At 37.5% G+C, this 17248-nt stretch overlaps 1 protein-coding gene across 1 annotated transcript; it reads right to left on the reverse strand.

Moving 5' to 3' along the window:
* Nucleotides 1-5717: 5717 nt before the first annotated feature.
* On the reverse strand, nt 5718-6380 carry LOC141595483 (uncharacterized). Its single transcript, XM_074415451.1, has one exon. It carries the CDS (start codon nt 6378-6380, stop codon nt 5718-5720), a length of 663 nt encoding a protein of 220 aa, XP_074271552.1.
* Between the last annotated feature and the right edge of the window lie 10868 nt (nt 6381-17248).

Here is a 17248-nt window from a genome sequence, read left to right on the forward strand (position 1 = left end):
GACTCACTTATTATTCCATGATATTATATATTATTCCATTATAATATATATTATTCCATCATACATGCTTATAAATTATGAGCTTATTATAATTAGTTATTTAAAATGGGTAAATTATTAATATAAATAATTATCAAATTACGGGTATTACAGTCTTCCCTCCTTAAAACGAACTTCGTCCCGAAGTTCACTAAAAAAAATGATACAAAAGTCTCAAGAACCATCAACACACCTGACTGCCATTTAACTCATTATCATTGCAACACAATTAAATTACTTAATCATTATCAAACTATATCATATTTATCAAAATGTATCGCAAATAAACTTAAAACACGAAAATGTATCACAAAATTAACTCAAAACAGGAGGTGTCACATTCTATCCCCCTAAAAATAAACTTCGTCCCGAAGTTTCGGAACGACTACTACTTTATTAAAATTACTAACAACCTAATACTTATATAAATGACAAGCGTCTAATCCTCTCAAATAAATGCTTGTTACCCTTCTCTCCGTTCCCTTGTACTGTACTAGCTGCTCCAAATGTCTTCCCACCATTACTCTGATCACCTTCATTGCCTTGCCTATTGTTGTAGCTCCTCTGGGTACTCCATTGCCCTACATTTCTATTGCTCCCTGTACTCTGTACCGGAGTTTGGTAGTTCCTTTGATTTTGACTCCCATAACCTCAATTTCCATTGCCACCTCCTTGCTTGCCCAAATTTACTCTACAATCTATGATCTTATGGCCCAATTTACCACACCTGAAACAACTACCCACAAAATCTCTACTAGCCACCGACCGACCATTACTTCCACTGCTCACTCCTCCCATCGGTGCACTATTAGAAAAGTAAGAGTGATATTGGTTAGAATTTTGTTTCTTACTCCCCACATTCTCACTAGAAGGCTCAACCTATCTCTTCATACTCTTTTCCTTCTTCTCTTCCTTCTCCCTCCTCTCCTCCTTTAACATATCTGCAATCCTCTCTGCGTGCCCAGCTCGCTGATAAACATCATCCATGGTACTTGGCTGACCAGCTGCAAGCCTCTTCTTAATAGTGGTTGTTAATCCCTTTTCAAATCTCAGTGCCAACATCTCATCACTAAAATTAAAATCAGCTACATATTCTGACAATTTCATAAACCAGTTATAATAGGTCTCTACTGTCATCTCCTCAGTCATCTTGAAAGAATCAAATTCAGCTCTCATCTTACTCCTAATATGTTCTGGTACAAATACAGCTTTCATATTCTCCTTGAAACCCTTCCAAGTGATAAAAGGTTCATAACTCTCCCTCCAAGCTTCCCTTATGACCTCCTTACTACGATTCCACCACAAACCAGCTTTTCCCCTCAAATAGTAAGCAGCTTGATCTACTTGCAACTCCGCAGGACATCCTAGCAACTCAAAAAGGTTATCAAACTCCCTATGCCAATCTCCTAGTAAGGATGGTTCACCTAATCCGTCATATTTCGTCGGGTTGTGCCTTGCAATACTAGCACTCATTTTTGCTGGATCCTGAACTGACCCCTTAGCCTTCAGTGCCGCAGTCAAAGCTTCATTCATAGATATCAAACGGTCAATCTCCTCTTGGGACATGGTAGAGGGTGTAGGTGTAGATCTCTTTGGAGGCATGGTTCTATAAAAGTAAAACAAGACAACATAAGTTTCTACCCGAGGAAAAATGGCAACGTTTTTAAATATTCTATACTTACAAAAAAATAAGGTGTGGTTAATTCTATCTTTTCTTACTGCTTCTTAGGTCCTCCTAACATTACTCTCACCTCCCAATTATCATAGGTTAATAATCGATAAAACATTTATATTAAACTTTTGGTAAAACTTGTGTTTTCAGAAATCAAAGTCAAGCTGTAACTTTCAAAAATCACCATTAAATAACCGTTACATTCTACGTTGAGTTTTTATACGTTCCAGAAAATATAAGGAGTTTTCAAACCATGAGAAAAAGAATAAAATTGAAATCTCGTCCAACCATTTTATAAAGATTTTTACAATCCAGTTGGTCCAAACAAAAACCGATCAACAATTTGTCAAAACTAGAGTCAACTTGTAAAAATCACCATTAATTGTCAAAAATTTACCTTGAAACGTGGCTTATCAATTTAAAAATATATTTGAATATTTTAAACAGTGGAGTTGGAATTAGGTAAAAATATTAAGAACAAAATAAATGAGAAATTTTACAAAATCGTTTGTCGAAAACTTAACTGTACAGGAACATTCTGACCACTTACGACTAAATGATTTATTTCTCCCAAACCGTAAAACTTTTAGATATGAGACCTATGACATTGGAAAGATAACTCACTGGGTTATCACTCATAAAAATTTCAACCTTATACGATAAACAAAGGTTAAACGAAAACTAAATCAAATAAGGGTAAAATCTGACAACTAAGGTTCAGATTCTACATTTCTTTTTACTAAATCATAAATCCTTATTAACACCGTCCTATACGCGTAGTAACACAACTTGGTCATCAAACTTCACACACATGACTAATATTTACTCTAAAGCATTCATATCATCAGGTTAATCATTTCGTAATATTGTAAATAGCATGGTTTCAGGATTCACATAACCGCATATCGCTAGACATGATATTACTATAATCATCCAATCAAATAATCACTACCAATTCGACAATTATGTTCATGCTCCGGATCAAAACAATTCAACATCAAATCCTTATTTCATCCATCCCACTCTCCTTAAAATCAAGGTTATATCCCGTAACTTCGGGCATCAACGAAAACAATACACATCCAAGGCAACAATAACTCCTAAGAAAATAAATAACATTCATTTTAAATTTACCCCACTCTTCAACATCTCACAAGGTAACCGGTTCAAAACTGGAAGGGTCGGGGTTCGGAGTGAGGGTACCTTCTCATCCTAAGCCAAAAGGGCTCCTAACAGTTTCCACCCGGGTTCATTTTCATTAGACACATCCTATATTCATTATTAAATTCATTGGTTAGGCCTTAGGATCGTTTTGCTCTGATACCACTTTGTAACACCCCCATTTATTTAGGAGCCTTTAGCAAGACATTCCCAATAAATAGGTCTGTTACCATCTCGGTTGCCCGATGTAAATAATACAAATTAAAACAAACCAAAGTACTTTAATAACTTTAACTGAAATAATGGTTTTATTATATTGCCAACCGATTAAATTTAAACCTTAACTTTAAAATATATTACGCAGCGGAATTTACATAAATAAAGTTGTATAAGTCAACTAAATGATCTAGACAACAACTATGGTCCAAGTCGAGCTCACGTCCCAATGCTCCCAAGTCAGCTAATCTTTAGTACCTGTCAAATCTGCTCCCCATTATGGTTCATCACAGGTGTTCACGAATACACGGTCAACTATGAGGTTGAGTAGGATAAAATACATTAAAACAACCAATCTCTCACAACTGTCAATATTCCAATCTCAACTGTTCAGATGTCTCATCTCGACAACTATCCACGTTATCCACCAGAGACTAAGCCTGGGGCCTTCCAATTATTCACACACGTTATCCACCAGAGATTAAGCCTGGGGCAATCCAATTATTCACACACGTTATCCACCAGAGACTAAGCCTGAGGCAGTCCAATAACCACTCACATTATCCACCAGAGACTAAGCCTGGGACAGTCCAATTCTCATAAACCATACCACAAAATAATCGTATAAAATATACACAAGTCCAACAACTGACAATATTAATCACTCAATAAAGTCAATTAAATACGCAGTTATAAACCAATCACCCTTCCCATAACATCCATCCATTAAACTCGGAAAACAGATATAGTTGAGTAGATTATCCTACCTTTTCAGCAATACTCCAATTTACGCAATCCGAGTAAATATAAATCCAATTAACACAGCTTCCCAAAACTCCGTCACCTAGACAATTAGTTATTATCATTACTAATTATATACTTTATTCAAATAATTACATTAATTATAAATTAATTAATTAATTACGTTAATTATAATCTCGCATTAAATCAAAAACCCGTTACAAATAAACACACCCAAACCAACCCATGCGTACACCCCATGTCAATCACCCACATAAACTCGTTTTAAAACTACCCAACAAGGTCATGAATACACGGTTGAACCCGTGTGAACGACCCATGAAAATAACACACGTAGACACCCATTATCCACAGCCAACATCGTCACCTTACACCACGGTGCACCACCTTCACCTCAGCCAGCCACCACCCTGGCCATCCACCTCGCACAACTCCCCTAAAACAGTCCCAAATTACAGCAATAACATCCGGAACCCGCAACTCCCTTTATACCTGATACACACGGCATACCCATACTAAACACCACCATAACCACCCTTATCCACGGCCAACTACCTCCTGCCATTACCACCGTGGTCCACCATCACTCTAGCCACGGTGGTCACGGCCTGACCCACACCCCAACAACACCCCCACACAACCTCCTGTACACCATCAGCGCACAACAACGACAACAATACCAAACAGCAACCAACCCGCATAACCCTGAAAACACCATATAAATCACCACTAGCGACCACCCAGAACATCCTAAGTCCGATCTCACACCACCTACAACCACTTACAACCATAGCCAAGACTCAAACACCCATAACCCGCGTTCATCTACACGGTTTAAGACACGACCTACAACCCCTGTTTTCCTCTGTTTTCGCGAAATCCGACCACCACCGCTGAAAACCACCACGATACATCTCCCATGGTCGACTACTCCACCCCGTCACAACCCCACCAAGCCCAGGTCAAGACTTATCTAATTTAGGGTCTAATTCGCGTTTCCAATTCGACAGCTATAACCACCACCACCCGCGTAAACCACCCTTAATTTCCACCCTAGGTCGGTTGTCAGTGGTCACGGCATGGTCCATTGAGGTCACGGTGGTCCATTCTAGCTACGGTCAAAGTCGTGGTCCATATGGTTCCGTGTAAGGCGGCGTAGAGTGGTCATTAACTGTCGATGTTACAAGTTGTTTTACATATATACAATTAATTTAAGACGGTTTTTTATTCTTACCTTAACACGATTATGCAAGACGATTTCTCCTTCTTTCTTTTAGATCTCTTCCTTCTTTTTATTAATTATTTTCAGATTTCTTTATATATATAGTCTACGTTTAGATGTATAGAATACTAATTAAGAAACTTATTACCTAATTACGTTAATGATTAGAAAATACAATTAATAATTTAATTAGTAATATTAGTATAGTATAATTAGTAATATTAGTATTATTACCTAATTACTTTCCGACTCACTTATTATTCCATGATATTATATATTATTCCATTATAATATATATTATTCCATCATACATGCTTATAAATTATGAGCTTATTATAATTAGTTATTTAAAATGCGTAAATTATTAATATAAATAATTATCAAACTACGGGTATTACAGTCTTCCCTCCTTAAAACGAACTTCGTCCCGAAGTTCACTAAAAAAAATGATACAAAAGTCTCAAGAACCATCAACACACCTGACTGCCATTTAACTCATTATCATTGCAACACAATTAAATTACTTAATCATTATCAAACTATATCATATTTATCAAAATGTATCGCAAATAAACTTAAAACACGAAAATGTATCACAAAATTAACTCAAAACAGGAGGTATCACACCAACAATATCCCAGGAGTCTATAAGAATTGGCTAGTGTAGACATCAGGGCCATGACTTTTGGAGGTAGGGATAGAGAATATGCAGAGTTTAATTTTCTCATTGGTGACAAGCCTGAGTAAAATATTGTTATGCCGCTCAGTTATGCAATTGCCAATTCTTATAGTAGCCTTATGAACCTTAGCAGTATTATTAGGAGATCCTAGAAGATGAGTATAATAATCCAAGAAAGCCTGCTCAATAGTCTGAGGATCCTGATGTAGGGAACCAGAAGCATCAGCTATTTGAAAGACCTTATTATGGATCTGTCTAGCTTTGATCTTACTATGAAAATATCTTGAATTCTCATCACCTCCCAGATTCCATTCCACCTTAGCTTTCTGATGCAGATAACTAGTAGTGGCTTTGCTCAAGTTTCTATAAGATTCAGCAGCCAATTGTTCAGCAGCAAGAATTTGATGATCATGAGGATTAAAGTGCATCTGAGACTGAAGATCATCCAGGAGAAGCTTAGCAATCTCAATACTCTTTTCAATATCAGTGAAATTATTTTTATTCAGTGATTTCAGGGGCTGCTTTAAAGCCTTGACTTTATAAACAACTTGGAACATTTTAACCCCTGATATAGGCTTACTCCATTCCTGGGTGATGATATGAATGAATGAAGGGTCCATACTCCACATGTTGAAATACTTAAAAGAGGGTCTTCTATTTTGCACAGTATTTCTTCGTTGGCAAATGCAGGGACAATGATCAAAAGTACTTTCATTCATGAAAAAAGCAATGCTAACACGACAGAGATAAGACCACTCAATGTTGATGAGGCATCTGTCAATTCTAGAGAAAACTCTAGTAGAAGGGGAATGCTTGTTGTTCCAAGTGAAATAAGAACCATAAGCTTGAATATCAGTCACCCCACAATACTAAACACAATGCCTGAAACCTCTAATCTCAAACCAAAGGTCCTCACTACCCAATATTTCATTAAAATTAAGTAAAGAGTTAAAGTCTCCACAAATACACAAAGCTTTATCATTGTGCCCAAAGTATTTGCCTATCAATATCAGAATTTGAGCCATACACCACAGTATACTTGAAATTATCCCCAGAGCCAATCTCCGTAACATCAACAGTAATATGTTGATCAGAACTAGCAATGAGTTGGACAATGAAGATTTATGGTATCCAAATAATCCAAACACGGCCACCAGGATGATGTATATTATTGTTGACACCTTCCCAATGATGACCTAAATTATGAAGAACATAAGTAAAATCTTGAGTTTTTATTTTGGTCTCAACTAATCCAAATAAACCAATATTATTATGATAAATAAATCTCCTAACATCAAATTGTTTATTTGGATTATTTATTCCTATGACATTCCAAAATCCTATATTATCCATTACCACTAGAATGCTCATTGCCACTTCCCTCGGCCTCTTCAATCACACTCTTTCCTTTGTCCTTTGGAGGTGAAACTGCAGCCAAGTAAGATTTACCAGGACTGAGATGTGAGGCCAACACATGCTCCTGCCTAGAGATCTGTATAATAGGGCTAGTAGAGAGAGGGATCAAAGTAGATGTTGGACCATATAGATATATGATTAAGTTTTTATAATGACAAGTGTGTGCTTAGTATTATATATACTCTTGCTCGTAATTGTTTGTTTAGTCTTTAATAGATTGATTAAAGTTTACAAGTTAAGCAAGTAATGTTATAGCAACCTTGGCTATAACATTGAAGATTTGTGAAGCATCGTTCAAGTAATGTTATAGAAGCTTGAGCGATAACATTGAAGATTCCTAAAGCGTCATAGTAATTGTAACAAGTTTCAAGTATGATGATCATTCAAGCAAAAGGCTATATCAAGTCTATAACAAGCTCAAGATGAAGAGCTTATGATCAAGTTGAAGAGAAGATCCTTATACTGAAGATCTCCAGGAAGATTAGCTAGTATAGGTCTTCATCTAATAACGGTACTTTAAGAATTAGTATTGGGAAGGTAAAGTTATAGCTATTTCACCTATAACTTTACTTAACAAGCTTAAGGTTATAGTTGTTTCTATAACTTTGAGTAGCAATTTTGGCACGATTTTAATAATTTTTAAAATCATTTTCAAAAGATAAAATTCTTCAAATGTGTTTCAAAATCATGTGTGCATATGATAGAGATGAAATATGGGTTGTTATAATGAATAACATGCATTTCTCTATTGGCTAGTAAAACGACTTATGGGTCGTCATGCTACCTAGGGTTTTCTAGTTTATTTGACCTAACCCTAATCCAAGGAGTATATTTTTCGACCTAGCTGGACACGGCCAAGGGTTCGGCCGCACGACCTTGGACCGTCTTGGTTTCGTGAATCCTCTAGTACAAGTAATTTTTGGGGCTGGTGTCCTCTACAGTTAGTGCAATAACATTTAAATCTCTAAAAGGATCAAAGGGTATACTTTTGTATTATTATCAGTTGGTCCACGTTTATAATTAACGGTTGGCTTGCTAGATAAGTTTGACGTTATTGTCATACAGATGGCGGTGATCAACTGGTCCCTAAAAGTCACACCTATAGGATACGTTTGAGAGATGTGACGGTATGAAAATACAGTCATGTTGATGCCTAATATGACTAAGCAGTTAGTCGGAGTTATTGACTAATAATTAGTCAAAACGCGATGTTGAGATATTTTATTTAATACAGATTAAATAAAATTGGCTAAGGCGAATTAAACAGTTAATTCGTAAATTAAATATAAGCGGTTATATTTAATTAATGTATATTGAATTAATTATACAATATTGTCTTTGTCGGACATGTATTAATGTATCGACTAATCCTTATTACTAGTCGATATTTTAATAACCGATAACCGATGACGATTTATAATAAAAACCACGTCATATACATTTTAGCATCGGACCACGAGTTAAAATAAGGAGAAAATGAAATCCCATTTCCTCCCCTTGCACTCGGTTTGGCCGAACCAAGAGAACAAAAGGAGAGCCTTCTCTCCTTTTGTAACCTAATTCATTTTGAAACAAAATTAGGGTTTTGAGGAGCATTTTTCTCTGAAAAACTCAGATCTCACATCTAGCAAAACTCACAACAAATTCTCTCAATATTGCAAGGCAATTAGAGAATACATTCTAGCACAAGGGGCATAGTCTCAGACGGTCTTGGGTGCAACGATTAGGAGGAAATCTACTTTGATTTCTGTTCTTAGGCCGCATCTCAAAGGACCCGAGGTTAATTCTTATGCTTTATCGTTTTTCTCTCGTAATTTTGTTTTATGACAATAATCACATGTTAAATTTTGCGTTATAGTCCTAAAATTTAAGGGTTTTATACGGATATTACCTCACAAGTGGTATCAGAGCAAGGCCACGTAATTTTATCATGTTGATTTTCAATAAAACGATTTTGAAACGATAATTTTTGCTTAAAAACCGTGCGGCAGCCTCTCAGCAGAAATTTTTTTTTTGCACTCGGCTGTTTGCGTTTTTTTTGTCTTGGAAACCGTGCCTTATTTACACTGTTGTGGTTGTTGTTGTTTTGTTTTCAATTGTTCTTTGCATATTGTTCTTGTAATCGATATTCATAGCAATATGTTAAAGATTCATCAATTGTAGTTTCAATTCTATATGGATTAGGTTAAATTGCAATTGGTTTTAACAAATCGATCTTGTTTTTGTTTGTTGAGGCTCTCGTTTTTTTTTGTACCGCTGGAAGTTTTTTTTTTTTGCTTTTTGAGCTCTCGGCAATCAGCTTCAAATAAAAAAAAAAAATTTTTTTTTTTGGTACTGTTCACGGTCAGACGTGAAGAAAAAAACAAAAAATTGAGTTTTTTTTTTTTTTTTTTGGCCTTAACATGTGCATAATACGGATTTTATGCATTCGCTTGATAGTGAAACGGTTCACTCACGTACCATTTAGTTATTTTAAAGCGATTTAAAGTAACGGATTGTAATGAATTAAAATTAAGTTGATTAAAGCGGTTTTGTCACATAATTTTAATTATTAAAGGTGGTTTGGATAAATTTAACATAATTACGGAATTATGTCACGAATAAATTTTATTTTAGTTGATGCATTTTATTTATCGTTATTTTGAATGCCTTGAATGTTTAAATTACGTATTTAATTTTTACAAACGGTTGTAACTTAGTGTGGCCTTAGTAGAACGTGTTACCGTAATGATGGAACACGGTCTTGGTTGTATTTTGAGATCTCGCATCTCCATTTTGTTTTTTTTTTTTTATTTATTACAGTTTTTATTTAGAATGTAAATAGGTTTATATTTTGTAAATTTTAATTGTAATTTTGAGAAGACCAAAGATGGAGACCGGATGCTCACTCCCGCTGCATGAAAAAGATGGAACATCAAGACAAGCTTCTCGGGTCCAACGGTGGATTCCAAAGTTGTATTATGTTCTTTTTACTAGGATAGGCCACACTAGGAATTTTTATTTACGTTTTGCATTCTTTTATTTATTTTATCGTAACGATAGATTGCACCATATTCCGCCTAAAACCAAACCACCTAATAATTGCATGAAAACTGACTCATATAGAGGTCACGCGTTAGTTTTCTTTGACATTCTTATGTCACACGATCAATTTTAAGCCATCACCTAAGTTAATTCATTCACGTAATGCTAGTTATTCGTTCACTTAAAATGAATTAAAACTAAGTTGATGGGATCTTCCTCGTATAACCAAAAATTGAGAATAGTTTTTATAGGTCAAACTCCAATGAATCCCTTCTTCGTCGGTAGGCATAATATGACCCCTTCTACGTCGGGTAAGTTGGAACTGATTGACTTATTTTATCTCAACACTATGGTCACTCGTACGATCCTGTGATTATGGTGGACTATAGATAGGATTTACGGAAATCTATCGACCAAGAGTTCTTACGGAAGAACTAGCTAAACAGTTGGCTTATCAATTTACGGAAATTGAGTCTTGGGATCACTTGTATTATTCTTGAGGGAGATCAATTATGCAAGTGCAATGAGTCTACACGTTTAAAATAAATTTTTAATAGACTTAAATCACCTCGATGAGTTGCTTATTTCGTTTTGTTTTTCCTTTCTTTTTCAGTGTAGATCACGATCACTTAAACTGCATATCACATAATGGCTGGCCGTTTGAACGACCCAATGCCAAGTGCCACATTGGACCCTGAGTCCTGGCTTCGGATCTTCATGAATCAGATGAATCACTCAACTCGACTGAAGAATGATGGATCAAACTTCGCGGACTGGGAGGCGACATTACGGAATCTTTGCCGCGGTGACGGGAAGCTCAAATATCCGACGAGCCCATCCCGTCTAACCCGGCCCCACGGGCCGGAGCTAACGAGATCGCCATGTATAACGATTTCGTCATGGAAGCGGGTGCGATTAAAAACGTACTCATTTTTGCAATGGAATCCAATTTGCAGAAACGCTTCATAGCCCAAGGTGCGAACAAGATTTTCACCACGCTCACCAAGGAATTCTCGAAAGCACCGAGAATCGTGACCTATGAGCATACCACTCGCTTCTTTGATGCGAGACTCCAGAAGGGCCAACCAGTTAGCCCACACATTCTCGGCATGATTGAGAATGTCGAGAAGTGAGAGACGCTTGATTGTAAAATCAGCGAGAACATTGTGATTGACCGCATGCTTCATTCACTCTACGATGGTTTTGCGCTCTTTAGAGCGAATTACTATATGAATGATTTGAAGAAAAGTCCCCATGAACTGCACTCCCTTCTCGTACAGACCGAGAAGGACATGAAGTTCAGTGGGAGCCTGAAACAGGATGTTCTCGTTGTGTCAAACAAGGGCAAGGGTAAGGGCAAAGCTCAGGCAGACCTAGCAGTAGGTAAACCGAAGTTCAAGAAGTCAGGGTCAGGTAAGAGTGGGCCTGGTGAGTCGAGCAACTCATCAGGTGCGACAAAGAGCAAGACCGAAAACATGGAATGCCCTCACTGCCACAAGACTGGGCATTGGAGGCGTACATGTCCTGTTTATCATTAGGACATAAAAGCAGGTCGCGTTAAACCTGTTGGTATGTCTTCTTCCTCTTCTACTTTTATTCATATGATTGAGATTAACCACGCAAGTTACGGAACTTGGGTACTAGATACTGGTTGTGGTTCTCATCTGTGTAATCATGTGCAGGGGCTCCGAAACATCGAACCCCTCGTAAAGGGTGAGGTGGACCTGCGTGTCGGGAATGGAGCACGAGTGGCTGCCGTCTCGAGGGGAACATACGTGATCCAGCTTCCTAGCGGATTTGAGTTATTTTTATATAACTGCTATTATGTACCCAGTCTTTCTAAAAACATTATTTCAGTTTCTGCACTTGACAAACTTGGTTTTTCATTTGTAATAGAGAATAATACGTGCATTTTCTCATTACACGATATGATTTATGGCAAGGCAGTCTCCATGAACGGAATTTATGTTTTAGATCAGACCACCGAAATATTACACGTAATAAATAAGAAGTTAAAGGTTGGTGACAAAGATCAAACATACCTATGGCACTGCCGTATGGGACACATTAATGAGAAACGCGTAAAACAACTCATAAAGAATGGAGCTATCTCGGCCTTTGATTTTCAATCATTTGGCACGTGTGAATCATGTCTCATCGGTAAGATGACTCGAATTTCCTTCAAAGGTGTTGGAATGCGCGCTGCTGACCTATTAGGACTCATACATACGGATGTGTGTGGACCTATGTCAATCACCGCACGAGAAGGCTATAGGTATTTTATCACTTTCACTGACGATTTAAGTAGATATGGCTATGTCTACTTAATGAAGCACAAAAGTGAATCCTTTGAGAAATTCAAAGAATACCAGAATCGGGTACAGAACCTACTGGGTAGAAAGATTAAAACAGTGCGCTCAGACCGTGGTGGCGATTATCTTTCTCACGAGTTTGATCAACACCTCAAAGACTGTGGGATTGCCTTACAGTTAACTCCACCTGGAACACCTCAATTGAATGGTGTGTCCGAAAGGAGAAATCGAACACTACTTGATATGGTTCGATCCATGATGAGTCACACCGTGTTGCACGACTCATTGTGGGGTTATGCTCTTACTCCACCGCTCTAATACTTAACCGAAGTCCGTCTAAAGCTGTTGACAAGACTCCATATGAACTATGGAAGGGAACGGTCCCTAACTTGTTCTTTATACGGGTTTGGGGATGCGAGGCTTATGTCAAGTGGAGACACGAGGATAAGCTCGGCCCGCGATCGGTCAAGACATACTTTATAGGTTATCCTAAAGGAACACTAGGTCATTACTTTTATTCGCCAACCGAACAACGTGTATTTGTTGCGGCTAGTGCGACATTCTTAGAGAAGGAATTTCTCGAGAATGCAAAGAGTGATAGAACCTTCGAACTGTCGGAGATTCCAGAACCAAATACCGAGCAACCATTGGAGGAACCAATTCCTTCAATCCCATTGCGTTAATATTCTGAGGAACCTAGAAGGTCGGGAAGAGTCTCTATTCCTCCGGACAGATACATTGGTATGGTCGAGGAACATGACATAGATGACATTCTACTCTTAACGAGTAGTGAACCCGCAACCTATAAAGGTGCCATGACTAGTTCTGACTCAAAGCTATGGCTTGAGGCCATGCAATCCGAGATGGAATCCATGTATGAGAACAACGTATGGGATCTTGTTGACTTACCCGCTAAGGTTCGTCCCCTTCAATGCAAATGGCTTTACAAGATAAAGCATTCAGTGGAAGGTCAACAAGATATCTATAAAGCACGACTAGTTGCTAAAGGTTTCACCCAAGTGCCAGGTTTGCACTACGATGAAATTTTGCACCCGTAGTCATCTTTGCGTTCCATTCGGATTATCTTAGCGATTGCCGCTTTTCATGACTATGAAATTTGGCGGATGGATGTGAAAACCGCCTTCTTAAACGGTTTTTGGAGGAAGAGTTGTACATGGTACAACCCGAAGGTTTCATCGATCCAGAACATCCTAAGAAAGTGTGCAAGCTTAAGCGTTCCATTTATGGACTTAAGCAAGCTTCCAGGAGTTGGAATCATCGTTTCGACCAAGTGATAAAAGAAAATGGATTTACTCGATCGGTCGAGGAACCATGTATATATATCAAGTCGAGTGGGAGCAAGATTATCTTCCTAATATTGTATGTCGATGACATACTCCTGATTGGGAATGACATACCTCTCTTAACTTCGGTAAAAGTATGGTTGAAGAACCATTTCCAGATGAAAGATCTGGGTGAGGCACAAAGAATTTTGGGCATCCGTATCTATCGAGATAGATCACGTCAGATGTTATCTCTCAGTCAGGATTCTTACATAGACAAGATCCTAGAGAGATTCAGCATGACTAACTCCAAAAAGGGGTTTCTTCCTATGGCTCCAGGGGTGCATTTGAGCAAGTCTCAGGCACCAGAGACATCGGAAGAGAAAGAGCGCATGACACGGATTCCTTATGCCTCGACTATAGGATCAATCATGTATGCGATGATATGCACACGTCCGGACGTGGCATATGCATTGAGTATGACAAGTCGATTCCAACAGCATCCAGGTGAATCATATTGGATGGCTGTCAAGAACATTCTTAAGTACCTACGGAGGACTAAAGCTTGGGCATTGACTTATGGAGGCGAACAAAAGCTATGCGCAACCGATTCTGTGAGATGCTAGCTTCCAAACGGATCGAGATGACTCAAAATCTCAGTCTGGATTCGTTTTTACTCTTAATGGCGCTGCAGTCAGCTGGAAGAGTTCCAAACAAAGTGTTACAGCAGATTCTACGACTGAGTCCGAGTACTATGCCGCGTCTGAAGCTGCAAAGGAAGCGATATGGATGCGTCAATTCTTACAAGGACTATCTGTAGTGCCTAGTTCGAATGACCCGATCACCATCTATTGCGACAATAGAGGTGCCATATTCCAAGCTAAGGAGCCTAAGTCTAGCAACAAGTCTAGACATGTACAACGGAAAGCTCATCTAATCCGAGATTACGTGGAGCAAAAGGAAGTAGTGATAGAAAAGATTGCTACAGATGATAATATAGCAGATCCTCTCACTAAACCATTACGACAAGATAAGCATGAAGGGCATGTTAATTCCATGGGAATTAAACGTGTTCCTGAGTTGTAGTACTCTTTTATCGATTAGATTCATTCTCTTTTGTACTCTATACGACATCATCGTTTTTATATTTATATATTTTGTTTTTCATGTGGATTTGTACGACATTTTTGAACACCACAAAGTGAACTGAACAAACATTATATTTTGGTCCTTAATTGCCCACGTGAGCTGATAACTCAGGCAATTATTTTGTGACGTTGGTTGATGGTGGGTTCAACGAGCCATAAGTCAACCGGTTGACTAACCAATCACAGAGGCGAGTTATACGGATATCTCGTAGGACACAATTGTGACATCGACGTGGAGTCCTAAATGTTTTATAACATTCGGTGCCAGGTCGTGGATAAGACCTCCATGGTGATCCTAAGAGTCGATTCTTTTGACTATCGACTGTCTCTTGAGATTAAGGCAGATTTTGGGTGACTTTGGTTTCTTTCTCACGGTCATCCGTAACAGGGGGCCAAGTAGATTTTTTCTGGGTCATTTCATGCTGTGCTTAGTTCGGAAGGAGTCGAGTTGAAGGAAATATTCAGCCTTTATCGGTGCTCGATATTTCTCGGGGCCACTCGAGGAGTCAGAATCGAAATGCATGGCCATGGTCGAATACGAATTCGTTTTATCAGTTGAGTTACTCTCTAGTCGGGGAAACCACTCTTGATACAGATCGATTGTAAAATACGACCTTTGCGGATCCGGATCTGCAAATTGTTTTACATTGAGTGGGAGAAATTTTAAATGAATATGAGAATCGGTTATCGCACATACACTTGTACGGACAAGTGGGAGTTTGTTGAGCCGTGTCCTCCGGTTAGTGCGGATAACGTTATTACACATACACTTGTACGGACAAGTGGGAGTTTGTTGGGGTGTGTCCTCTACGATTAGTGCAATAACATTTAAATCTCTAAAAGGATCAAAGGGTATACTTTTGTATTATTATCAGTTGGTCCACGTTTATCAATAACGGTTGGCTTACTAGATAAGTTTGACGTTATTGTCATACAGATGGCAGTGATCAACTGGTCCCTAAAAGTCACACCTATAGGATACGTTTGAGAGATGTGACGGTATGAAAATACAGTCATGTTGATGCCTAATATGACTAAGCAGTTAGTCGGAGTTATTGACTAATAATTAGTCAAAACGCGATGTTGAGATATTTTATTTAATACGGATTAAATAAAATTGGCTAAGGCGAATTAAACAGTTAATTCGTAAATTAAATATAAACGGTTATATTTAATTAATGTATATTGAATTAATTATACAATATTGTCTTTGTCGGACATGTATTAATGTATCGACTAATCCTTGTTACTAGTCGATATTTTAATAACCGATAACCGATGACGATTTATAATAAAAACCGCGTCATATACATTTTAGCATCGGACCACGAGTTAAAATAAGGAGAAAATGAAAGCCCATTTCCTCCCCTTGCACTCGGTTTGGCCGAACCAAGAGAACAAAAGGAGAGCCTTCTCTCCTTTTGTAACCTAATTCATTTTGAAACAAAATTAGGGTTTTGAGGAGCATTTTTCTCTGAAAAACTCAGATCTCACATCTAGCAAAACTCACAACAAATTCTCTCAATATTGCAAGGCAATTAGAGAATACATTCTAGCACAAGGGGCATAGTCTCAGACGGTCTTGGGTGCAACGATTAGGAGGAAATCTACTTTGATTTCTGTTCTTAGGCCGCATCTCAAAGGACCCGAGGTTAATTCTTTTGCTTTATCGTTTTTCTCTCGTAATTTTATTTTATGACAATAATCACATGTTAAATTTTGCGTTATAGTCCTAAAATTTAAGGGTTTTATACGGATATTACCTCACAGTAATCTATCAAATTAAATCTAATAATATTTTGATAAGATATTCTTCTATCTTAAATACATATTTCATTTGATTTATTTACTTAACAGAAAATCATAGAGATCAATTTTAAGTAAGATAAGATTTACTTTTATCTTATTTGCTTAAATTAGATTATCTCATGGATTAAATTAAGTAAGAGATAAGATTTATTTCTTGTGAAATAATCTTCTATGTCACGGCATCCATTAGGGTTTTGCCTAAACCCAATTTTCCTCTCTACTATAAATACACATGATAGTTGTTCATTGAAATTAAGCTTTTCGAAACAAACAAAATCCTTGCAAACAATATTGAGTTTAATTTTAATTGGTTATTTTTATTGTCCTGCATTTGAAAATCTTTACGAAAAGTCGTGCTCTTTAAAATTGCTTATTATTCTTAAAGTTACGTTATAAGATAATAGTACTTCACATTGTTTCTTACTCGTTCAATTGTGTGAACACTTAGAAGGTTAATCAAGTGCTTTATTAGTAACTTAAGATAGTCAAATCGAATATTTAGTGG

Source organism: Silene latifolia, chromosome 8 (genome assembly GCF_048544455.1).
Source record: "Silene latifolia isolate original U9 population chromosome 8, ASM4854445v1, whole genome shotgun sequence".
Taxonomy (NCBI): domain Eukaryota; kingdom Viridiplantae; phylum Streptophyta; class Magnoliopsida; order Caryophyllales; family Caryophyllaceae; genus Silene; species Silene latifolia.